At 36.4% G+C, this 25,373-nt stretch overlaps 1 protein-coding gene across 6 annotated transcripts in view; it reads left to right on the top strand.

Moving 5' to 3' along the window:
- Window positions 1-25,373, top strand: part of TLK1 (tousled like kinase 1) — a 170,271-nt gene that overhangs the window by 80,250 nt on the left and 64,648 nt on the right. For 3 of the 6 annotated variants that reach the window (XM_064373373.1, XM_012468540.2, XM_064373372.1), the window contains exons 3-5: window positions 5,635-5,706; window positions 21,256-21,331; window positions 24,556-24,602. In XM_064373373.1, the coding sequence (XP_064229443.1) occupies window positions 5,635-5,706; window positions 21,256-21,331; window positions 24,556-24,602 (195 nt within the window). Of the gene's footprint in view, window positions 1-5,634; window positions 5,707-6,738; window positions 6,808-21,255; window positions 21,332-24,555; window positions 24,603-25,373 lie in introns of those variants that run through there. The other 3 variants (XM_064373376.1, XM_064373374.1, XM_064373375.1) reach the window with 3 other exon arrangements.

Below are 25,373 nucleotides of genomic sequence, written 5' to 3'. Positions count from 1 at the left end.
TTGATTTTTTTTTAAATGTGTCTTTCTAATCCAGAAACATGCTTTCCAGTTCTGGAAGAGTTTTTTGAGTTATTTTTTGGGTGATGTTGGACTTTGTTCATATCTGTGCATTAGGCACTTTTAAACACTTATTGGAAACTTGGTGTAACTAGACAGGGTCTACTGACTGATGGACGGGTTTTGTTTTCGGGTGTTTTTGAGACAGGGTCTCACCCAGGCTGGAGTGCAGTGGCACAGTCACAGCTCACTGCAGCCTCTGCCTCCTGGGCTCAAGTGATCCTCAGTAGCTGGGACTACTGGTGCATGCCACCACACCTGGCTAATGTTTTTTTCCTCCATAGAGACAGGGTTTCACCATGTTGCCCAGGCTGGTCTCAAACTCCTGGGCTCAACCCATCTGTCCACCTTAGCTTCCCAAAGTGCTGGGATTATAGGTGTGAGCCACCATATCCAGCTATGGATGGGTTTTGTAGTAGGATGATCTAGTTAGGTCATTTCTTTGAGGGACTTAAGACTCTTGGTATCTATGTCTTGGCTCTTCAGATGGTCTGTTTTCCCAGAGAGAGAGATTTTTATAGTCTCGTACCTGTGGAGTAAAAGCTTGGCTGCTAGCTTTCTAGAATTGAGAACAAAAATGGGGCCTAAGGGTCTCTTTAGACTTTCTGCTTAACCTTCTCTGTTTTTTCAGCTGTGCCTTATGCATTCTTAGTACAGAGTTTTCCTAGCTTACGATTTCCAGAGAGTAAATTTGGCCTCCAGCATTTATCATGACAAGTCAGCAGTTACTTTTATACTTTTTTGTTCTCATGTGTATTTTCTCCAGCTGCTTTTGAGATTTTTTTCTGTATCTTTGGTTTTCAGCAGTTTGACTGTGATATGCCTAGGTATGGTTTTCTTTGTACTTACCCTGCTGGGGAAATTGAGTGAACTCTTCAGTCCATAAATTAATGTCTTTGCCAAATTTTGGGATTTTTCTGACTGTCATTTCTTCAAAATTTTTTTTGCTTCTTTTTCTCATTTTATAAATCCAGTTATATGTATATTAGACTGCTTCATGGTGTCCAACATACACTATTTTGGTATTTTTCTCTCCATTCTTTACTTTGAGTAATTTCTCTTGGCCTATCTTTAGTACTGTCTTTTTACATTCTTCTGTTAAGCCCATTCATTTTTTATTTTAAAAAGTGACATTTTCAGTTTACATTCAGCTTTTCTTACAGTTTTAATTTTTCTGCTGAATTTTCCAATCTTTTGTCACTTGGAGTTACATTAGCTGCTTTATGGTATTTATTTGCTGATTCCAAATCTGTGTTACTTCATGGCTAGTATCTATTGATTGTCTTTTCTCTTGAGTATGGATCACTTTTTCTTGTTTCTTCATATGATTAGAAGTTTTTATTGTATCCTGTACACTGTGAATGACACATTGTAGTGACCTCCGAGACTGTTTTTTGTTTTTTTTTGTTTTAGCAGGCAGTTCACTTGGCTAGACTGATACTTAAACTAGCTCCCTGCAGAGGGCAGCACTGACATTCTTCCCTGCAGAGGGCAGCACTGACATCCCTGTTTGCTTATCATCCACTCCATTCTTGCATAGATCAGTGACCAGCCAAGAGAAGTAGGCAGAGTTAATATGCAGAATTTGGGACTCTCCCACCCAGATCTTTCTTCTTCTTCCTCTTCCTCCTCCTCTTCTTCTTCCTCTTTCTCTTCCTTTTTTCCTCCTCCTCCTCTTCCTCTTCCGCTCCCCCTCCCTCTCCCCTCCCCTCCCCTCTCTCTCCCCCTCCCCCTCCCACATCCCTTCCTCCTGTCCTGTCCTGTCCTGTCCTGTCCTGTCGTCTCCTTTTTCGAGGGAGTCTTGCTCTGTTGCCCAGGCTGGAATACAGCAGCACATTGTCTGCTCACTGCAACCTCCATCTTCTTGGTTCAAGCGATTCTCCTGCCTCAGACTCCCCAGTAGCTGGGATTACAGGCATGCACCATGACACCCAGCTATTTTTTGTATTTTTAGTAGAGACGGGATTTTGCCATGTTGGCCAGGCTGGTCTCGAACTCGTAACCTCAAGTAATCTGCCCATCTTGGCTTTCCAAAGTGCTGGGATTACAGGTGTGAGTAACTGCACCCAGCCTCTATTCCCTTCTTCTAAATGTCGTCTTGTACTTAGATTCTGCCTACTTTTGGTTTGTTCAATGTCTTCAGGTAGTTGCTTTTTTAAATCGTTTTTTCCACAATTTGTAGTTATCTGTGGAAAATGGGGTGTTCTCTTTTTACTGGTGGTGGAATCTTACTCATCTACCTATCTACTTACATTTTTATTATTTGTTTGAAAAGATAGTATTTAGTGAATTTTTATTGATTTTCCAATTCAAACTCAGGAAAGGGTTTTTTTTTCATATGCATCTTTATACTGTGAATTATGGTTCTTGAAGATATAAAGTAGAAAATAGAATTGGATATCCCTTAATTATTTTACTTTATTCTGTATTTCACCCACATAGCTGTCTCAAAATAACATTAGTACAATGAACAAAGTGGGTACTGAAAACAGCCAAGAAGGTGTTTTGTATATGCTTTCCATCCCCTAGTTTTAAAGACATTGTATTACTAACTTTGCATGCCTTTAGTCATTAAATATTATATATTCTCTCGTTATTTAATCTTTTCAACATTAAGTCATATTATTGCCTGCCTTCAGTTCTTAGGCTGATAAACCATACATTTTGGTTGTCTTAAGATTGTTCTGTAGTAGATTCTTTAGGAAGGGCTCATGGAAGCAGGGTTCCCTAATTGCTTGCATTTTTGGTAATTGTTTATGTGTGTTTTCCATGTGTTTAAAATCGATTTTACTGAATATAAAACACTTTGCTTTTATTTTCTTTCCTTGAATATCTTATGTCACTCCATTTTCTTCTGGCATAAAGTGTTTGCCTTTGATATTGGCTTTCTGGGTTGTTATTCTTAGGTGTGTGTGGTGCTGTCAATCAGTAATTTCAGTTTTTTTAATTGAACATTTAAAAAATGACAACCGACAACAAGAGACTGACAACTGAAAATGTCAGAGACATTTTCTTTTCTTTTTTTCAAGATGGAGTTTTGTTCTTGTTGCCTAGGCTGGAGTGCAATGGTGTGATCTCGGCTTACTGCAGCCTCCACCCCCCAAATTCAAGTGATTCTCCCGCCTCAGCCTTCCAGTAGCTGGGAATTACAGGTGTGCACCGTCATGCATGGCTAATTTTGTATTTTTAGTAGAGACAGGGTTTCACCATGTTGGTCAGGTTGATCTTGAACTCCTGACCTCAGGTGATCTGCCCACCATGGCCTCCCAGAGTTCTGGGATTTTATAGGCATGAGCCACTGTGCTTAGCCGTCAGAGACATTTTCTTGAATTACAGTTTTTACTATTTTCTGTCTTCAGTAGTTTTGAGGGTCTTCTGTTATCTGTCTGTTCATCTTTGTTGATTCATCGGCTGTTGCTTACTCTCAAATCCTTTTTATCATTTCTTTTGATTTCAAAAATGTCCCTCTTTTTTGCCTTCTAGTTCTCTTAAAGCATTATCTTCTGTATATATTTGCTCTTGGGTGCATTGAGATTTACTCTTTATTTCTGAAATGATTTTTCTTCTATTTCTAATGCTTTCTTGAGTTCTGTTCCCTTTTTTCTCAGTTTTTTGAAATCCAATTTATATAGTTGTTTCATGTCTTGAGTCATTTTTGTAATATCTTTTAGCTCATTTTAAAAATAGTAGATTAGAATTTTTACCTATTTTGTGGATGTGTGTTCCTGGTATGCTTTTATTATCTGGATGTTATTCTTTATCTTACTTTCTTTTTCCTTATAATACCTTTATGACCTACATAATTTTCTTTTGCCTACTTTCATGTGAAATTGGATTTCCTGGACACTTAAATGGGAGGTGTGGTTCAAGATAGCTTTTCTTACAAGGCTGTCTCTGCTGCTGTTTTAGACATGCTTCAAAACTATGGCATTTAGTTTCTGAGATTGCTAGGCTGCATTCCCTCCCCACTTTGTCTGAATATTCTCTTTCCATTATTGTCATTGTACCTATATAGTACTCAGTTTTCATTCCACACCCAGTAATTTATGCTCATTGTACTACCCTGTTATGTAAAGATCAGTTTCAAGGATTCATAGAGGCTAGACTGCTCTCATGTCACCCGTCACCATGACCTCCTTCCACTTAGGTGCAAAACCTTTCTGTACTTGTTAACTTAGCTTCTGTACTTAACTTGTTGGCTGTTATAGGTGTCTTTTGTTCTTGGTTATTAGACGTCTGTTTCTTTCTGCTTCCTCCCATACTGATAATGATACCATACATTATCTATGGTTGTTGTTGACTTGTTTTCGTCTGCTGTTTTGAGGGGGGACTCATGGAGATTCTTGTCTCCTAGTTTTGTTGTAAAAATTGTCTGTGGGTTTTTGGTTTACTGTTTAGTTATATACATTTTTTGGTTGGCATTTACAGATGTTCGAACACTTTGCTACTACCCTTATTGCCCCAGAATCTTTCTAATTTATTACTTCTTAATTGCTGTTGTTTCAAATTTGATAATCTTGCCATAATTAGATTATAACTTCTTCCAAGTATGACTTGAATTGTAATTAGTTCAAGTCCTATTCTTTGTTGACAGCAGCTTTTACCATATCCAGCATAGTAGTAGACATGTATGCAATGGCTCAGAGTTGTCACTTTGGAAATTAATCTAATTTCAATTATATAATTATAGTCCAACTTTCAACCTATTCATAGTAGGATTAGCAGCGACTACTCTTACACATGGAGGTGAAACATAAGGATGTTAACTGGCTTACCTGTATGTAATGTTAATTCTTGCATCATCTTTGTCATATATGCCATAACCTGTCAGCCTCCTGGCCTAAGAGGTGTTCTAGCCTTCTGGAAGACCTTGATCTGATGTACTGATGGTACAAAAAAGTCCACAAGATAATAAGTATCATAGAAGCATATTTGAAACAAATCAGACCTCCTCCTGCAGAATGTTAGTTCTCTTTTCTTTGCTATAGTTCAAAAATATTGTCAAGGAAATAAATGGAGAAATGCTTGAGCAAAGCAATTAAAGCAATCAGAGTGGTCAAGATGGTAATTTTTTCTTGAAGAGATTGTGTTAAAACTAACAATAATAATAATAATAAACTAGGACAGTTTATTAATAACAGAAAAAGGCAAAGATGTGTGTATGAGACATGATGGAATTTGTTAATTGTGAAGGGACCTGAAGAGCCCAAATAATACTTTCAGCCAAAGATGGCATTAGTTTTTAATATATTGGGTAATAATTTTATGGATCTTGTTATCCTAACAGTGGCCCAATTCCTTTGCTTTTTAACTGGGATCTTAAAAAATCAGCTAATAAAGTCAGTTCCTAAAACACAGCAGAACTTTATTGACTTGATAAAACTTTCCAAGGTATTTATAGTGTTAAGAGCTTGGTATTTCTTATTTTTACCTGATTTGGCTTCTTTGTTTAAAGGAATCATACTTTATTTTTATTTATGAATATAGATTATGTACTTTTAATATGTTTGTTTAAAATTACTCCGACTGCTTTAAAAAATTACCCCTAATTTTTACCTCTTAAAAAATCTTTAACAGGCCTCAACAAATAATGAAAGCTCTAATCACAGTTTTGGAAGCTTGGGATCTTTAAGTGACAAAGAATCAGAGGTAAGTAATTTCATTTTAAATATGGTGCTATTAAAGTAAAAGCTGGAATCACCGTTTTAATTAGTTTTTCGTTTCGTCCTCACTTCTTTTGCTAAGGGTTAATGCTTTTAAAATTTCTTATAGGAATTTTTTGTCCTGCCTTATGAAGCACAACATTAAGACTGAAGACTGCATTTGGCATTAGAAAGAAGATATAGTTTCTTCCATTATGTAGCTGAACTTGTAAATGAATGATGTATATATGTTCTTACTGGAAACAATTATTAGCCATTCATAATTCTGTGAGAGGAAGGTGGTTTTTAAGTATGTTGAGTTTCCCAGTTTTCTATTAGTTTGATACTTAGTAAGAATTTGTGTACTTTCTGAGATACATATACACATTTTTCCCCTCTTCAGAGTTTCTTATGGAATCATGCTGCTGGTTTGCACTTTTCTTACTTAAAAAAAATCTGAAGAATCCCCTCCTCTCTTAATTTCTCCCCTTACTGACCCCACCAAGAAAATATCTGGGATTTTACAAGCAGGCATTTAGAGCCATGGTATAATTTACTTTGAGCATGATATACTTGATGACATATTTTTAAAATGTGTAGACAGGAAGTCCTTTGGGTTTTACCATTCACGTGTTGATGTTACAGCTCGACTCTTGGTGGATATAGCCTTTTCTCTCCTTGGATGATACAGTTCTGTCGCGTGCGTGTGTGCGTGTGTGTGTGTGTGTGTGTGTGTGTGTGTGTTTTCCCTGTCAATCTTATTTCTACTTGATCCATTTTTGTCTTTTTTCTGCTTGGGTTAGAGTAGACCTATCACCTTGATAATACCAGTAGTTCATTAGCACTCAAAACTCTTAGGCATTTTGTTTCAGTGTTCAGAGGAAAGGGAACTTCAAAGGTGGCATCTTTTTAGCTCTGTGTTGTTGAAAGCATCTAGGAATCTCTAGATAGACAGTTTTGTGCAGTTCTGTGCAGGCACCCTGACACTCCAAAGGAGTATGGCATAGGGCTCTCACTCATCAGGCTTTCCCTTCCACAGAAACAACTGGCAGGCAGCTGAAAGAACTGTGCAAGTGACGGGACTTTATCTGCAGTAGGTTCCCTTGAGGTAAGCGTTAGTAGCCCCTGTAGCATCAGATTATCAGTTTAGTTTTTTAAAAAAAATTAATATACTTATACTAAGTCTTTGAAAATTGTAGGTTTTAGCTCTAGTCAAAGTTTTTGAAAAACTATCAAGAATGTTCTCACTTTATATTTTCTGGACTTTGGAACATTCCTTGATATTTTCCCAGAATTGGGACTATTTAGTAATTTTACCTGCCTCCTGTTTCATAGGCATTTGTTTTATGAAGAGCAATAAAATAATTTTAGATATTTATCTTTTCTGTTCATTAAACATATTTTCGATAGATATTTTTTAAAAAGCAAAACATGGTGAAAGTTAGATCACTTAACCACAGTTATGTTCTTTATAGGTACCCATATTCCAAATGTAAGTTCTAGATTTAGTATTTGGATTATTTTCAGAGGAGTTGGTCCATAAGAAAATTCAACTTCCTTTTAAAAAAGAACCCAAGGATCCCTTTTGGCTATATTTTTAGTTAAAACGGGTTTTGCTTTGTTTTGTTTTTTTGAGACGGAGTTTCACTCTTGTTACTCAGGCTGGAGTGCAATGGCGCGATCTCGGCTCACTGCAACCTCGGCCTCCTGGGTTCAGGCAATTCTCCTGCCTCAGCCTCCTGAGTAGCTGGGATTACAGGCACGCACCACCGTACCCAGCTAATTTTTTGTATTTTTAGTAGAGACGGGGTTTCACCATGTTGACCAGGATAGTCTTGATCTCTTGACCTCGTGATCCACCTGCCTCGGCCTCCCAAAGTGCTGGGATTACAGGCGTGAGCCACCGCGCCCGGCCCAAACATGTTTTTGTTTTTTAAAAGACCATAGAGGCATTTGCCATGAAACACAATTTGGCTAATCATCAGATATACTTAGCTTTATCTGTATTGAAGTTTTGACATTTGGGGCAGCAATTGAAAATCTTGAAAAATATTTTGGGCCATGTAGGTTGGCTCACACTTGTAATCCCAGCATATTGGGAGGCCGAGGCAGGATTGCTTGAGACCAGGAGTTTGAGACCAGCCTGGGCAACATGGCAAAGCCCCATCTCTACAAGAAACACAAAAAATTAGCTGGGTATGGTGCCACGTGCCTGTAGTCCCAGCTACTCGAGAGGTTGAGGTGGGACGAAGACCTAAGCCCAAGAGGTCGAAGCTGCAGTCAGCTGTGATTGTGTCACTGCACTCCAGCCTGGGTGACAAAGTGAGAACCTGTCTTAAGAGGGAAAAACAAAAAGAAGAATCTTTTGTCTTTTGCTGTTTTGCATTCTCTGTCTTGAATTTTTACAAATTAATGGTTAAGTCTAGTGGCACAGTATTATAGAAATGACTACAGATTATACATTGTGCTTAAGATTCAAAGAAATAATGACTATTACCATCATTATTATTATTATTTTAGTGTATCTTTCCATTTAAGAAGTTGCTTATCTGGAAAATGATTTGCAGGTTTTATCTGTATAGTAGATACCTTAATTAATGAATTCCTTTGGGATAAAATTTTATATATATCAAAATACAAATATTTATAAATCATTAAGTAAAGTTGAGAATAAACAGTTGCAGGATAGAAGTACTCTTCTTTTCCTAGTACTCCTAGTAGTAAAGTTTATGTAGTATTTCATTGTCTCCTGATGTCATTATTCTTTTGGTAATCCAGTCCCTGATTTACTACACTTTTTTAAATAGTAGTTTTTGGTTTGGGGAACAAATAGTACTGGAAGGTTTATTACCTTTTTTTTTTTAGACAGAGTGTTGCTCTGTCACCCAGACCAGAGTGCAGTGGCATGACTTCAGTTCACTACAGCCTCTGCCTCCTGGGTTCAAGCAATTCTCCTGCCTCCAAGCAATTCTCCTGCCTCAGCCTCCTGAATAGCTGGTATTACAGGCGTGTGCCACCACACCTGGCTAATTTTTGTATTTTTAGTAGAGACGGGGTTTTACCATGTTGGTCAGTCTGGTGTTGAAGTCCTGACCTCGTAATCTGCCTGCCTCGGCCTCCCATAGTGCTGAGATTACAGGCGTCAACCACCATGCCCAGCTGGTTTATTACTTGAAAAAAAAAAAATGCTGTCTCCTACCACCACCCTTACTTCCCTCTGGATTCTTGGAATTTGTATCCATATTTTAATATAATTAATATGCATACCCTATTTTAGTTCACCAATTGGACATTTGCTATTGAATCCCTCTTAAGATTTGTGATGATTTTAACTCAGTACAATTCCTTTTCTGTACTTCATTTCCTCCTTCCCAGTACTCTTGTCAGACATCCAGAACCCTTTTGTTTTCTTCTACCCTTACTATTAAAACTGGAAGGCATCCAGTTGTCATTGTTGATTGATCTACTTCAAGTGAAATTTTTATTTCAGTTTCACTTTTATTTTATATATGAATCTGACTTTTGTTTCTAAATGTGGAATTAAATAGAATGAAAAAGTTTTTCCTCTCCTAAATGAAATAGGATGGTAGGTAGAAAGGTATCGTTTTGATTTTGTTTTCTTTTACATCTTTCCTGGTCCATTCAACAGGCTCCAAACAATTCAGGGTATTTTCAGTAAACATTTATTGCATATCTATTAACTTCTAGTCTCTGTGCCCAATCAGAGAATATAAAGATGAATAGGATATAATCCCTGCCTTCAAATGAAATCAGTGTTTAGTAGAATAGACAAACATTTAGACAGTCTGCTTCATGAACAGTGTGGGCTGTACTATAACAGATGTAAGCACAAGATACTGTGAAAGCAAAATGCAAGAAACAACCAATTCCATTTGCCTGGAGGAGAAAGGAAGCAAAGAGTTCTTCCTTCAAAGAAGAGATAGTAGTTGAGTTTTTAAGAGAGGCTGTGAATTCATCCCAGAAGACAGGGCAAAGTATGAAAAGAAGGCATACAGAGGGACTAGCATATGTGTTTGCTTTTTACATGGGAGTATGACAAGTAGTTTGGTTTAAGAGAGGACAGTGATTCTCAGCCGCTACTGCTCTTAAGATCACCCGAAAAGCTCTAAAAAATACCCAGCTGCTTCAGTGATTCCACTGGTTTGCAAACTTCTGGTAGAGGGAGTATATGCAGGGATGGTGAAAGATGGGCAGCGGTCAGGTTTTGAAGACCCTTGTATTTCATAGTAAGGAATTTGGACTTCAGGTGGAGAGCCATTGAAACAGGGGAAACCAAAGACAAAGTAGAATTGTAAAAGGCTTCCACAGATGGCAATGTAGAGGATTGGATTGGAGGGACATGAAACCCAAGTTAGAAAAATCATGTAGTTAAGGAATACTGCCTTCTTTTTAAAACTCTAAAACCTTCAAGGTTTAGTATTAGGAGGAAAATCTTGAGGTAAGAGGGCTTCTAACTAGTATTTTCAAGTTTGTTGTTTGGGCTCTGCCTTCTTCGGATTCTCTAACTTTGGTTACTGAGACTATCACCACTGGAGGCTGTGGTTCTCAAACTGTACTGTGCAAATGTGCCGGCCACCACGCTAGGCTAATTTTTTTTTGTAATTTTAGTAGAAACAGGGTTTCACTATGTCGGCCAGGCTGGTCTTGAACTCTTGAGCTCAGGTGATCAGTCCACCTCCCTTGGCCTCCCACAGTGCTAGGATTACAGGCATGAGCCACTATGCCTGGCCTACCCAGCTAACTTTTTTGAACTTTTAATAGAAACATGGTTTTCACCATATTGGCCAGGCTAGTCAAACTTTTGACCTCAAGTGATCCGTCCGCCTTGGCCTCCCAAAGTGCTGGGATTACAGATGTGAGCCACTGTGCCCGGCCCTCAGACATTAACTTAATCAAAGTGTAGTAGAAGATCTCTACAATAAAAACTATAAAACATTGATGCAAGAAATTAAAAAGTATGCAAAAAAAAGGAAAGATATTCCATGGTCCTGGAATAGAAGAATCAGTACTGTTAAAATGTTCATTGTACCCAAAGCAATCTATGGAATTAATGCAATCCCTGTCAAAATACCAATGGCATTCTTCACAGAAATAGAAAATAAAAAATTCTAAAATTTATCTGAAACCACAAAAGACCCAGAATAACCGAAGCTATGCTGAGCAAAGAATAAAACTGGAGGAATCACATTACTTGACATCAAATTATACTACAGAGCTATAGTAATCAAAACAGCATTGTACTGGCATAAAATCAGACATATAGATCAGTGGAACACATAGACCAGTGGAATAGAACAGAGAACCCAGAAAGAAATCCCTCTGTCTACAGTGAAGTTATTTTTGACAAAGATGCCAACAAGAAACATTGGGGAAAGAACAGTCTCTTTAATAAATGGTGCAGGGGAAAATGGATATTCATATGCAGAAGAGTGAAACTAGACCCCTATATCTCACCATATACAAAAATCAAATCAAAATGAATTGAAGACTGAAATCTAAGACTTCAAACTATGAAACTACTTCAAGAAAGCATTGGGGAAACTCTCCAGGACATTGGTCTGGGCAAAGACTTCTTGAGTAATACCCAGCAAGCGTAGGCCACCCAAAGCAAAAATGGACAAATGGATCACATCAAATTCAAAAGCTTCTGCACAGCCAAGAAAGCAATCAACAAATCAAGGAGACAACCCACAGAGTGGGAGAAAATATTTGCAAGCTATCCATCTGACAAGGAATAAATAACTAGAATATATAAGAAGCTCAAATAACTCTATAGGAAAAACATATAATCCAATCTAGAAATGGGCAAAAGAATTGAATAGACTTTTTTTTTTTTTTTTTTTTTTGAGATAGAATCTTGCTTCATTGCCCAGGCTGGAGTGCAGTGGCACAATCTTGGCTCACTGCAACCTCTACCTCCTGGGTTCAAGTGATTCTCTTGCCTCAGCCTCCCAAGTAGCTGGGATTACAGGCGGCTGCCACCACTCCTGGCTAATTTTTTGGTATTTTTAGTAGAGACGGGGTTTTGCCACATTGGCCAGGCTGGTCTCGAACTCCTGATCTCAGGTAATCCACCCACTTTGGCCTCCCAAAGTGGTGGGATTACAGGCGTAAGCCACTGTGCGCGGCCTAAATAGACATTTTTTGAAAGAAGATCTACAGGTGGTGAACAAGTTAATGAAAAGGTGCTCAGTATCATTTGTTATCAGAGACATGCAAATCAAAACTACAATGAGTTATCTCACCCCAGTTTTAATGACTTTTATCCAAAAGACAGTAACAAATGCTGTCAAGGATGTTGAGAAAAGAGATTCCCTCACACACTGTTGGTGGAAATATAGATTAATACAACCACTATGAAGAATAGTTCAGAGGTTCCTCAAAAAGCTAAAAATAGAGCTACCATGCAGTCCAGCAATTCCACTGCTAGATATGTATCCAAAAGAAAAGAAATTGACATATAGAGCTGCACTACCATTTTTATTGTGGCACTATTCACAGTAGTCAAGATTTGTAAGCAACCCAAGTATCCATCAACAAGTGAATAAAGAAAATGTGGTACCTATACACAGTGGAGTACTATTCAGCCATAAAAAAGATTGAGATCCTGTCATTTGCAACAACATGGATGGAACTGGAGGCCATTTTGTTAAGTGAAATAAGCCAGGCACAGAAAGACAAATTTCACATGTTCTCACCTATTTGTGGGAACTAAAAATTAAAACACTGCAACTCATCGGGATAGAGGGTAGAAAGATGATTACTAGAGGATGGGAAGAGTAGTGGTGGTGGTGGGGAGGGGGAATGGTTAGTGAGTACAAAAATAGTTAGAATAAATAAGACCTAGTATTTGCTAGCACAGCAGAGTATGTAACACAAAGGTATTACAAACAAGGTGATGGATACATCATTTACCCTGATGTGATTATTACACATTGCATGCCTGTATCAAAATATCTCATGTACCCCATAAGCATATACACCTACTGTGGACCCACAATGATTTTTAAGAAAAATTTAAAAAGAAACCTTCTAAGCTGATTGGTGAAAACAAGATTGGAAGAGAAAAATGGTCTATTACTGTAAGAATGAAGACAGAATTTTAAAGTGGAACCCAATATAGTACTTTATCATAATAGGTGCTTAGTAAATAGTTGTTGAATGAAAATAAATATTCATTCAACCGTGGGTAACATCACTGTCTACCCACCTCCTTCATAGGCTACTACTTTTTCTCTAGCATACTCATTTTACCTGCTAACATTTCCCAGTATTACTTACATAATTAGGATGAGTTTATCTACAAAAGCAGTTTGCAAATTTCAGATCTCGGGACAGCTCTATAACTTTTAAAAATTTAAGGACCTTCAAGAGCTTTTATTTATGTTGTTAACAACTATTTGGTATTTACCATTTTAGGATTTCAAACAAAATTTTATAACCCTAGAGTACAGAAATACATAATCCATAAATCACCCAGTGAGATGTCATCACATGTCATACAACCTCTGGTAATTTTCACTGTAAACTCAGAATGAAAGTTAAAAAAGCACACCATACAGTTGCTTTATGTACCGACTACAGATGATTCTTACATATTCGTCAAAGCAAGGTTTCTCAACCTTAACATTATTGACATTTTACACTGGATAAATTTTGGGGGATGGGGTTCCTGTCCTATACAATGTAGGATGTTTAGCAGCATCTCTGCCTCCACACATTAGATATCTAAAGCCTCTTTACCCCCATCCCCAGTGTGTCAACCAAAAATGTCTCTAGGTATTGCCAAATACCATCTCCCCTGGTTGAGAACCAACTTGTTAATGGAAGGCGAGAAAAGAAAATTTTTGGCATGTTACCTGTGGAACTAGATTGCAACTTCATAAGTTTCCGTCTCTAAATTTAGAGACAGGTGCTCAGAGTAAAATTGTCCATAGTCACACAGATGCAACTTAACAGAGCCATAATTTGAATTCCGAAGTATGCCTTGTTTCAAAGTGATGCTCTCAACTACTGTGCTGTTACACTCTTTCCATATAACTAAGATAGTATATAACTTGTTGTATAAATTACCCTGGTAAGTCTTGGACAAAAATGGTATTCTTTGGAAATATTTAGGTTTCAGATAATTTATAGTAATTAACAAATTTGCCAGTCTAAGACATACCTGGGCAAACAGCACTTCACAAATGTTTAATCAGATAAATGTTGGTTTTAGACTGGAATTTTTTTTTTTTTTTTTTTTTTTTTTTTTTGTGATGGGAGTCTTGCTATGTCACCAGGCTGGAGTGCAGTGGCCCGATCTTGGCTCACTGCAACCTCCACCTCCCAGGTTCAAGCGATTCTCCTGCCTCAGCCTCCTGAGTAGCTGGGACTACAGGTGCATGCCACCATGCCCAGCTAATTTTTATATTTTTAGTAGAGATGGAGTTTGAGCTTGTTGGCCAGGATGGTCTCTATCTCCTGTGATCCACCTACCTTTGGCCTCCCAAAGTGCTGGGATTATAGGTGTGAGCCACTGTACCTGGCCTAGACTGGATTTTTAAAGCATTGAGCACAAGTTGATATTACTGACAAATTTGGTTTCAGAGTTTTATTCTTTAGTTTAAAAAATTTTAGTTTAAAAAATATTAGAAAGATGTATTTCTATGTCAATAGAACACAGTGAATGTTTCAAGATTAATTCTCATTTTCTAAAATAACTGAGTAACCATGACAACCCATTTGACTTCTTAAAACCTAATTAGTTTTCTGCTGTATGTCATAATTTTGGTCTTTAGTAATGGAAGATTATAAGGAATAGCATTCTTAATTTTAAGATTCTGTAAAGTGGAATATGTGGGAAATATACAACTTACTGTTTTATATATAAACCTAGATAGACAGACAGACTGTTCTAATTCTGATGATACATCAACATCACTTCTAGACCTTTTTAAAAATAATGATTCCTTTGGCCTTTTCCCAGAGATGGTTAAATTTGGACTAGAGATTACAGCGTAAGCTTTAAAAGCTTTATAAATGATTGATGTATGGTCAGCATTGAGAATTAATGCTAATAAATATAGGATAGAGCAATTTTTAAAAAAAGACAAGCTAGGAATGGTCACACATATCTGTAGTTCCAGGTGCTTGGGAGCCTGAGGGAGGAGGATCACTTGAGCCTAGGAGTTACAGTCCAGCTGGGCAATGGAGCGAGACCCCATCTCTCTCTCTCTGTTTTTTTTTTTTTTTTTGAGAGAGAGAGAGAGAGAGTTTCACTCTTGTTGCCCAGGCTGGAGTGCAATGATACACTCTCGGCTCACTGCAACCTCTGCCTCCTGGATTCAAGCGATTCTCCTGCCTCAGCCTCCTATGTAGCTGGGACTGCAGGTGCTCACCACCTCACCTGGCTAATTGTTTTTGTATTGTAGAGGCAGGGTTTCGCCATGTTGGCCAGACTGATGTTGAACTCCTGACCTCAGGTGATCCACCCACCTCGGCCTCCTATAGTGCTGGGATTACAGTCTTGAGCCACCATGCCCAGCCAACCATATTTCTTAAAAAGGAAAGAAAAGAAAAAGAAAAAAAAGACAAATCACCTTTTTCTGATTAAAAATGTTGTATTGGCATAGAGGAATAAGTAATACTTTTTTACCCATCAGATCTTAAAGGATTGGTGAGTAGTCTCATACAGTGTTAGTGCAAACATGTCAATTGATACTGCCTTTGAAAGGGGAATTTGACATTATCTTTAAAAATTTAAGTGTGCATATTCTGTGACACAGCATTTACATTTAAAAGTACGTATCCCAGAGAAATAATTGTACGGACCTAGGAATTCATGTTCAAGGGAATGTTTGTAGGGTTATGGTACAGGAGTATGTTACTCCATCGTGTGTGTCACAACGGGTCAAAAATTGTGAGATCACAGCTCTAAATTTGACTATTATAAACACTCTCAAAATGCCAACATTTCCAGAATAAATTACCTAAATATGTTACTTCCCAACCCCCTACCCTTCAGCAGTTGCTCTAAAAGGCTGTTTTATTCTTGTTGTATGATTTGAAAACTACTGGCAAGGTAATTTGAGTAGGGGAGAAAGTTCAACTTTATTCTAATTTTATAGTATATACTATTTAACAAATTAATCCTTAAAGGGAAGCCAGAGAAGGGAAATGCCAAGAAATAGACTATGTAAGTGATAAGAAAATAACAGGCAAAATCATTTTCATCAATATTGAAAACTTAGTATACTCCTTTAAACATGTAAATGCACATTAAAGTGGGTCCAAGTGATAGGAGTGTAAGAAGTCAGAATATGAGGATATCAAGTTAGGTTGTTAAAAATTGAGAGTAAAAGCAATTGTTTTAATATTATATTTCTTTGGAGTACTGATACAGTTGTGAATGCTGTACATGTGTAAATAGAGAGTCCTTCAGTCTTTAAAAAAATGTTATGAGCTGGTATACTTTTAAGTATACCTGTAAGACAGCACACACTTTAGTTGGGTGGTTACCCAATTTCTTCTTACTGGTGTTCTACCTTCTTTTATATTACACGTTATTAAACAATAAAGGCAATATGGCAGAAAATAGACCACACTCCAAATTGCTGATGTGATGATTTTTATTTACTTAGAACTACAAGGAAATGCTTTCATTTGATTATAGGATTCCAAAATTTTGCATACATAAATTTTTTATACTAAATATTAAAATCAGCAATGTAATAGAGATCTTTCTTTAAATGTCAAAGTTAAAGTAAATATTCACAGATAATAGTTGTCAGTATTAAAGTTGTAACTCTTGGGCAGAGATAGACTGAATTTCAAGTCATAACAGCTCAAAGTCATCCTTGAATTAGGATATACATATTTCATGATAACATTTTATTTAAATGTAAATAGGATACAAAGGAGCAAGGTAGTTTTCACAGTAGAAATTCAGTTTTCTTACGGTACATAATTCTAACCTAATTTTTATAGTAAAGGCTTAGAAAAAAGCCAGAATGTCTTGTACATTTGACATTCTTGAAAATAACATCTATTTTACATTGACTAATGTTTGTCGGGATCCAGATTTTCCTTTCTAGTTCGGTGCTGTTTTGATACGTGCCATTAAAGTAACAAAGCTGTATCTTCAGTATTTTCCTGTCTCACATCTAGTTCAACAAGTTTTGCCTAGAAATGTGGATAAAAATTGAACATTGTTTTACCAGCTGCCGGCAAAAAGGTTTATCATGACATTTGTTCAAATTATACTAGCCTTGAATTTGATACCTGATTATGAATCATTAGAATAGCCAATGAGTTGCAGTTTTGAAACCAATCTTTAGCCAAATGGATCTCTCAGAAAAAAAATTTATTCTGTCAGGTTTGAAGATTGAATATTTTGTAGGGCTATAATTTAATATTAGAGTAACTTTTCTTTCTGTTTTAAAGTATTTTCTTGTTTAACAGAAAGAAATGAAATACTCTGTGTCTGTTAACTATAGTGATTTAATTAGAGATGATAGCTGATTTTTGTTGTTGTCTATTCAGTCAGGGCCAATGAAGAACAGACTTTAATATCCACTCCCTCTTTTTTTGTTGGTATTAAAACATCTTTTTGTATACTGTTACAGTTTTCTATAATGCATTTATTTCCATAATTTAAAATCTCTCTAGTTTTAGGCTTATATAGGTGATTTCTGTCCCTCATTCTGTAACAGCATTTGAGATTCATGTGTTCTTATGTTTGGTCTTTTTTGCATTGAAGAAAGACTCATTTATATTTTATTATAAGATAAACCAGCAGGCCACATGATTAGATATAAAAACCTTGATTAGTAATCACTGACTAAGTTCCAAATAAAATTGGAGCATTAGTTTAATTATATCTCTACACCTCTTGAGTCCTTTAAATTTGTCTTTGTGTTTTTTGAACAAACTTTCAACTGGTAGAAAATACTGTGTAAATTCACACTAATATCTTGGAATATCTAAATGCCAGACTGGTCATTCAGGTTTTGGTATGATTACAAATCTAATATTTACACAGCTAACTTGATTAAAAATATGCTAGTCTCTCCTTTCTTCATTTTTTCCTGACCACTGTTTCACTGTATATTGGAGCTCTCTGGCGTTTTATAATTGCTGCATTCCTTTCATCTTTACTTTAAAGCCAAATCCTATTATTTTGCCTTCCATATTAATCTTTCCTTTCGTGGTCTATTTATAGTAGGACAGTTAAGAAAAAAATAGAGAATAAAAGAAAGAAATGACAGCATTATTAGCAAGAGCAATCTTGAAAATGTTCTATATAAAATGTTTGATATATGCAGATTGTATACCTTATGCAAATACATAGGTGGCCTGGTTGATGTCCTTTGGGTTTCCTCAAGGAAATCATGGGTCATGATCAGTAGCTTTTTTTTTAAAAGCCGCTAAACTATTTTTTCAAGGGAAATCCCCTCTGGAATCTCAGTATTAAAATAGGAGATGCTGTGTTTGCAGATTCAGGGTAGAGGTAACATAGGATATGTCTCTGGTAGGCTAGAGCCTTAACTCAGCCACCCACTTCTTGCCCTTCCCTTCTCCTTCTCCTTTAATAACTTTGGGGGCACAACAGTCTTTAATTTTAGTCCTATCACCCTTTTTTTTTCTCCATCTGTAAATTATTCTCTGTTTTAAAGGAGGTAAACTTGTGGCCTTCTTTACTATAATTATAATGCATTTGTTTGCTTTTTTGTTTGTTTTAATGAAATGACATTTTTGCCAGTGAACTGTCCCATACCCCCACACTGGGAAATTCTGCCTCAGAGGAAGAAACCTGCACTAAGTAACCTATATGTTAAACAACAAAACAAACAACCATAAATATCCTAAAGTGTATATCCAGTGAAGTATTTAACAAATATTACCTCAAATAAGTTTTGAAAATTTATTGTATCTTCCCAGCTCATCCCTCTTTTGGAGATAGCCAATGCATGTTAGCATTTTGATGGTTCTGAGAAGCTTACAGTAAAGAAATCTGATTATGTTTACCCCATTTGAACTCTTCCCCTTTTGCCCCCATTTAGAATATAGCCTTCTCAGCCTATCATTGAACACTAGTTCCTTGGGATATACTTTGGAAAATGGCACAGAACCATTTTGAACATTACATTTTATTTTGTTTTCTTTCTAGAAAATGCTGTTTCCAGTATAACTGTTCCAGAATTATAACATTTTGTATGGGTTTTTCCCTTTGTTTTTGCCTGTTCAAAAGCAGCTAGTCAAGATTTAAGATGGAATTTGAATAGGATCCTGCCGTGCTTGAAAAATTAGTATAACATTAAAGTATTCTGAAAGATTATGTTTTCCTGACTTTATTTTTTTACATAAATTAAGTTAGGAAGGATATGAATAAATTATTATTTGGGGATCTTTTATTTTAACATAGATTTAGGGTTCTTTTGTTTTTGAGATAGAGTTTTGATCTGTCATCCAAACTGAAGTGCAGTGGCATGATCTTGGCTCACTGCAACTCTGCCTCCTGGGTTCAAGCAATTCTTGTGCCTCAGCCTCCCAAGTAGCTGGGACTACAGGCACGCGCCACCACGCCTGGCTAATTTTTATATTTTTAGTAGAGATGGGGTTTTGTCATGTTGGCCAGGCTGTTAACAAACTTCTGACCTCACATGATCTGCCTGCCTCAGCCTCCCAAAGTGCTGGGATTATAGGAGTGAATCACCATGCCTGGCTGATTTAGGGTTCTTTATTAAAATGTTAACTTAGAATTTTTAATGTAGTGATATTTTTATTTCTGAGAAAACAGAAGATTATTTTTTGTGTTTGGTAATTTTGACAATGAAACGAAAATAGTGAACTACCTACCCAAAATTGCTGGTACATCAGTCTACCTACTGAGTAGATGGTCAGTTAGGGTGGATTTCTTTAAGACTCTGGTTTGTGAAGTGAAAACATACAGGCATTTTACTGGGCATATTGAGTTTTATTTATAAACCCTAAAATTTTGAAATATTTTTGTACAGTAGATTCATTTAGTTCTTGATTTAGGAGCATTTAGATCTTAGAATTACTCAGAACTGAATTTGATTTGAATCCTGGCTCTGCCATACTGGTAGTGTTACCTTGAGTAGTTATTTAATATTTATTCATATATTTATCAAGTAATAACTGTATGCTAGCAGTGGGGTAAGATGGTGAGGGAGGGTGAAGATGTAATGTCTGTTTTTAAAGAATTCAGAGGCTATTAACATTCAGTCCAACTTCTCTGAATCTGTTATCTTGTTGGCAAAATTGGAGGTGGGAGAATACCCAAGATGGTACTTAGAAAAACAATATGTGTTCAATAAGAATTAGGCTGTGTATTTTTTATTAATATATTTAATCATAGGCCCACTCAGAGACATAAAACTATGGATTAAATCCCTTCTTTGTTGGGGGACCATGATGCCTTAAGAGATTTAAGTTGTTTAGTAAGATTCATTCATTCAGTCAAATTTTCATGGAGCTCCTGTGAAATTCAGGAATTTTTCTGGCACCAGAGGTGCTTACCAAATTTCTAGAATTTGAAGTCCTGGTGCCATTACCTTGTGCTTTTGCTCTTGGTTTTAATTTTCGATTAAGCATTAAAGGTTGTCAAACTCCAGAAAAATTACCTGTGTTATGAAAATACTTGCTTATCTGTTACAGGAACACACATGTCATTTGGAACCGCAGCCACCATCTAGAGCAGGGTATCTGTGAACGTTTTTTTGTAAAAGGCTTTATTTACGTCTTTATGGGCCATTCCAACTCTGTTGCAGCTACTCATCTCTGCCGTTGTAATGTGAAAGCAGCTATAGACAATACCTAAATGAAAGAATGTGGCTGTGTTCCAGTAAAATTTTATTAGGAATACTGGAACTTGAATTTCTTAGAATTCTCACACCACAAAATGTTCTTTTTGTTTTGAATTTTTAAAATTTCAGACATTTTAAAGTGTAAAAGCTGTGGTTCGATCATACAAAACAGGTGACCAAACTGATTAGGCCCATGGGCCATAGTTTGCTGATCTGTTATCTAGGGCATAATCTGTGAATTGGCTATAATTGTTGGATAGTAATTGCCAGGCATTTAAGTGAATGGTTTTTAGTAGGGATTGCATGTATCAGGGTTTGTGTTCTGCCCCTTTTTTCTCATCCAACTTTACTTTTATGCATTAAGTATGCTTGAGAAGTGGGAAACTAATAGGAAAAACTAAGGTGATCCCCCTGCCCCCATCCAGTTAAGCATTTGAGGGGCATCTTGTAGAGGCTAATTACTCTAGGATTTCTCATCTACTTCATGTCATATTCTATAAATGTGAATATCTGATAATATGTACAAGGTCTTCTCTACTTGGAATTTTAACATTTACACAAAAGGAAGTTTTATCTTTTAAATAAATTGTGTGTAAATAATATGTTAACATATCTTAAGCACTACTGAACACTATTTTTGGTCTTGAAACATGGTTTTATATTGACTGTGATAATTTTGTACATTAAAACTGTCATTTAAAAATCTGTTACCTTGTTTTCTGTAGACACCAGAGAAGAAACAATCGGAGTCATCCAGGGGAAGAAAGAGAAAAGCAGAAAACCAGAATGAAAGTAGTCAGGGTAAGCCCACAATATCTTCCTTTAGAACCTAGTAGACACAGTTAATTGTTTCATTTTTAACCAATTGATATTCTAATTGTAAAATAATAATATGAAGTTGTAAATCTTGGTGTATATACAGGTAGTTAGTGTATAATTACTGCTTTTAGGCTTTTCAGCATTGCCCTTATTGTTTCCATTTGGGTCCTAGAAAGACAAGTATCATGTCCAAATCTGGCAAGCATTAACTTAAAACAACTTTTCATTTTTCATTTTTTGTGTGTATTGTATTGAAATGGCTTGTTTTTGAATTAAAAAACTTTGATCTCACTTTAACAGAACTATTCAAACTTACCCCTTTTATTAAAAAAAAGGCTATAAAAATAATTATGAGAGACTCTAAAGCATTCTTTTTTTTCCATGCCTGTTCTTCATCCTTTCTTACATACCTACCTTTTGTGATATGAGCTAAGAAATTTATTTTAATTAGATTAATCTCTTATAATGAATAACAAAATAGTACTGTCATTTAGTTTGAGCACTCAAAATTAAATATAATAAATTGGGCTCTTAAATCATGTATAATGATGACTTTATACATAATGTTACATGTGTTGGAGCCAATCTTTAGCCATAAGATCTATGGCTGTGAACCCATGACTTACTGGTTTATATAGGGCACTGGAAGCAAGGAATATATTTACAGCAACTGTCTTTGTGGAAGGAAAGGGTAAGTCATTTTAGGGCCTTTTCTTAGGTGTATTATATTTTGTATCTCAGTTTACACTGAGCTCCTTTTTGGTCTTAGTGTAGCTCTCCCAAGTTGTAGTTAGTGGACTTGAAGCTTTATTTATTGTAAAGACAGAATTATGATAGTTTCAACTGTTTTAAAAACTCAGAAACAAGCCCCCAAATAAGACAAGGCTTCTAGGTTGGTTGCACCATGTTTTTTCTTTGCAGTCTGCCATCTATAGAGTTGTCTGATTATCTTTGTTTTTAGAATGGTTGCCTAAATTGGTTTTGCTCATTTCACCTTCCTCACTTATATTTGCTTCAGAGAATCTGGCTTTCAGTGTTTTTCTCTCCTTCCATTAGAGTAAACTTGACTTCAAGTCCAAAGCAGACTTCTCCTCTCACCTTATGCAGGGCTCCCCAACTTCCCGGACTGCCAGTCCTTGGCCCGTTAGGAACTGGGTTGTACAGCAGGACGTGAGCAGTGGGCCAGCGAGCATTACCACCTGAGTTCTGCCTCCTATTAGATCAGCAGCAGCCTTAGATTCTCATTGGAGTGTGAACCCTATTGTGAACTGCGCATGCAAGGGATCCAGGTTATGCACTCCTTTATGAGAATCTAATGCCTGAAGATCTGAGGTGGAGCAGTTTCATCCCAAAACCATCTCCCCAGCCTCCCACGGTCTGCGGATAAATTGTCTTAAATGAAACTGGTCCCTGGTGCCAAAAAGGTGGGGAGCCACTGATCTTATGAACCAGATTGTTCATGTGTCCATTCCAAAACTAGTTATGACCAACATAGGTACTATTGCCTTAAAAAAAATCAGGCCATCCTCTAGGTGGATAGTGTCAGAAATTTGAAAAAAAAAAAAAAAATTAGTCCTACCTTTGAAACTGGAAATGGAGTTAACTTCTTAAACATACAGCCTGGGCCAGGAGCAGTGGCTCACGCCTATAATCCCAGCACTTTGGGAGGCCGAGGCGGGCAGATCACAAGGTCAAGAGATCAAGACCATCCTGGTCAACATGGTGAAACCCCATCTCTACTAAAAATACAAAAATTAGCTGGGCATGGTGGCGCAGCCTGTAGTCCCAGCTACTCGGGAGACTGAGGCAGAAGAATTGCTTGAACCCAGGAGGCGGAGGTTGCAGTGAGCCGAGATCGCGCCATTGCACTCCAGCCTGGGTAATAAGAGCGAAACTCTGTCTCAAAAAAAAAAAAAAAAACATACAGCCTGTATGGAAAAGGGATAATACCTGAACAAAATTGGATTTCTGATAAGGAGACAACGGGACCTGGGAGTGGAAGTTGTGTAGGAGTCAGCTTCCTCTGAAGTTACATGTGCTACCTAGGGTGAAGGGTGTTAACAGAACAAAATTTTAATTCAATTAAGGAAAAATAATTGGAGAAATAGCTTCTGGAGTAGGCAACCAAAACCATCTGTCTTCATTAAAAGATGGCACCTCTTTACAATCTACAGAGAAATTATTATAGGTAGAAAGGAAATCCCTTTAGTATAAGACCTTTGCAATCATCTCTGGCCTCTAAATAAATCTGTGCAAAACTAACATTCAGAATTTCTAGGTAGCATTGGTAGTCCTGAATACTTGTTTAGTTTTTAAAAATTCCCTCCCCATGTAGTTCCAAAAAGGAATTTAAAGTTGTTGAACTTCTAAGAATATTGTTTGTTCACCTCTGTAATGCCTGGCACATAGTAACCACTTAAGAAATATTTGTTGAATAAATAAATGAGTGCATGAAATAAGTCAGCAATGAATTGATAAATATATGTATGTTTATATTAAGCAAAGCTTTTGACTTTGTGATGTCACTAGTTGTAACTTGAAGAAACAGTATATTCTATATAGTTCCAGCCAAGGATGGCTATCTCTCCCCCAAGAAAACATCTCTAAACATCGTATTTCTTAGCAAGTTCTTAATTTAAAACTTATGGGACTGATGAAAAGTCCATTTTAGGGCAAAATATTTAATTAAAAAATAGTGTGATCTCTAATGAGCTGGTTTACTTTGTCAGTATGGTCATATATGAGCAGTATTTAAAATCTAGTTTTTTTAAAATATTTAATTTGGGAATGCTTTTTAGAAAATTAAAATACATTTTACAAAATAGCATTCCTATTGAAGCATATTACTGTCAGTTTGACAGGAATCATGTTAGAGTTTGTATAACTAAAGCTGTTTTACATTGTTTACAGATAAAAGCTAGTTTGTCAGTGATGCAGTCGCCACTTTTCTTATTTACTGATTTGCTTTTCTGAAATTCATAGTTATTAAGCAGTATTAATAATATAGTTTTAAAACAGGAGATCTCTTACGTCATTTATTTATATGATTCTCCAATAACTGGAACTTTTGAAAATCGGCATGTCTCTATTGAAATGTCATTTGATTTTCATATTTGTGAAATTGATAGCTGATGTCCTGCGGACTCTGAATATTTTTTTGATGCCCATCACTACCCTACTAACATCGTGTGCTTCTTATATTTTAGGAAAAAGTATTGGGGGACGTGGCCACAAAATTAGCGACTATTTTGAAGTAAGTTCATTGAGGATTATCTCCAGTTCTCACATTTGTTTATAATAACCTGTATGATAGGCAAAATAGGTATTAGTGTTTCAGTTTACAGATGATGAAACTGAAGACTAGAAATGTAAATTAGCCTACATTGCAATTTTTTGAATTTTTTTTTTTGCAATCAGACCTTGACAGTGACCTTGAGCAGTAATGGAACACTAGGCATAAATGGGTTAACCCATTTAAGGCAAATGCTAAATTAAAGAGTAAAGAATAGAACTTGAAGTTTAGTGGCTCTCTAATTCAGAATTTTTCTACTGTCAATACAGACTTCATCACATCACAGCAACATTTGAGCCCTGTCGATGGAGATTAAATGTTTGACAGAGGCTTGAATCTAAGAGTATGTGAAAACAATACATTTAGATTCTTAACCAGTCTGGAATGTTGCCTTGCTTCTGTATAAAAACACTTTTGGCTACCAGTTTTAAATTTAAAAATTTCTAAATATAATTATTAAAACAACAAACATGATCTCAACTGAAAATTATTTATATTTACTTGAGAGTTAGAGCAGAATTGGCTGATTAAGGGAAGGGCTGAATTAAAAAAAAATTTTTTTTTAATCCACCACTGCTTTCTTTCTTGGGTTTGTAAAATCTATGGTAAAGCAGTTGCTGACCTTGAGATATACCTAATGTTTTTTGGTTGAGGTCAGTCACTTCCTGATATCATTAATTAAGAACCTTTGCCAAAGATAAGATCAATTCAAATAAACAAATGTCTCTTGAA

This window comes from Aotus nancymaae, unplaced genomic scaffold (assembly GCF_030222135.1).
Source record: "Aotus nancymaae isolate 86718 unplaced genomic scaffold, 86718_ANA_hifiasm-v0.15.2.pri h1tg000008l, whole genome shotgun sequence".
Classification (NCBI taxonomy): domain Eukaryota; kingdom Metazoa; phylum Chordata; class Mammalia; order Primates; family Aotidae; genus Aotus; species Aotus nancymaae.
The sequence above is the reverse complement of the archived record's forward strand: the minus strand, read 5'-3'. Positions and strand labels throughout refer to the sequence as shown.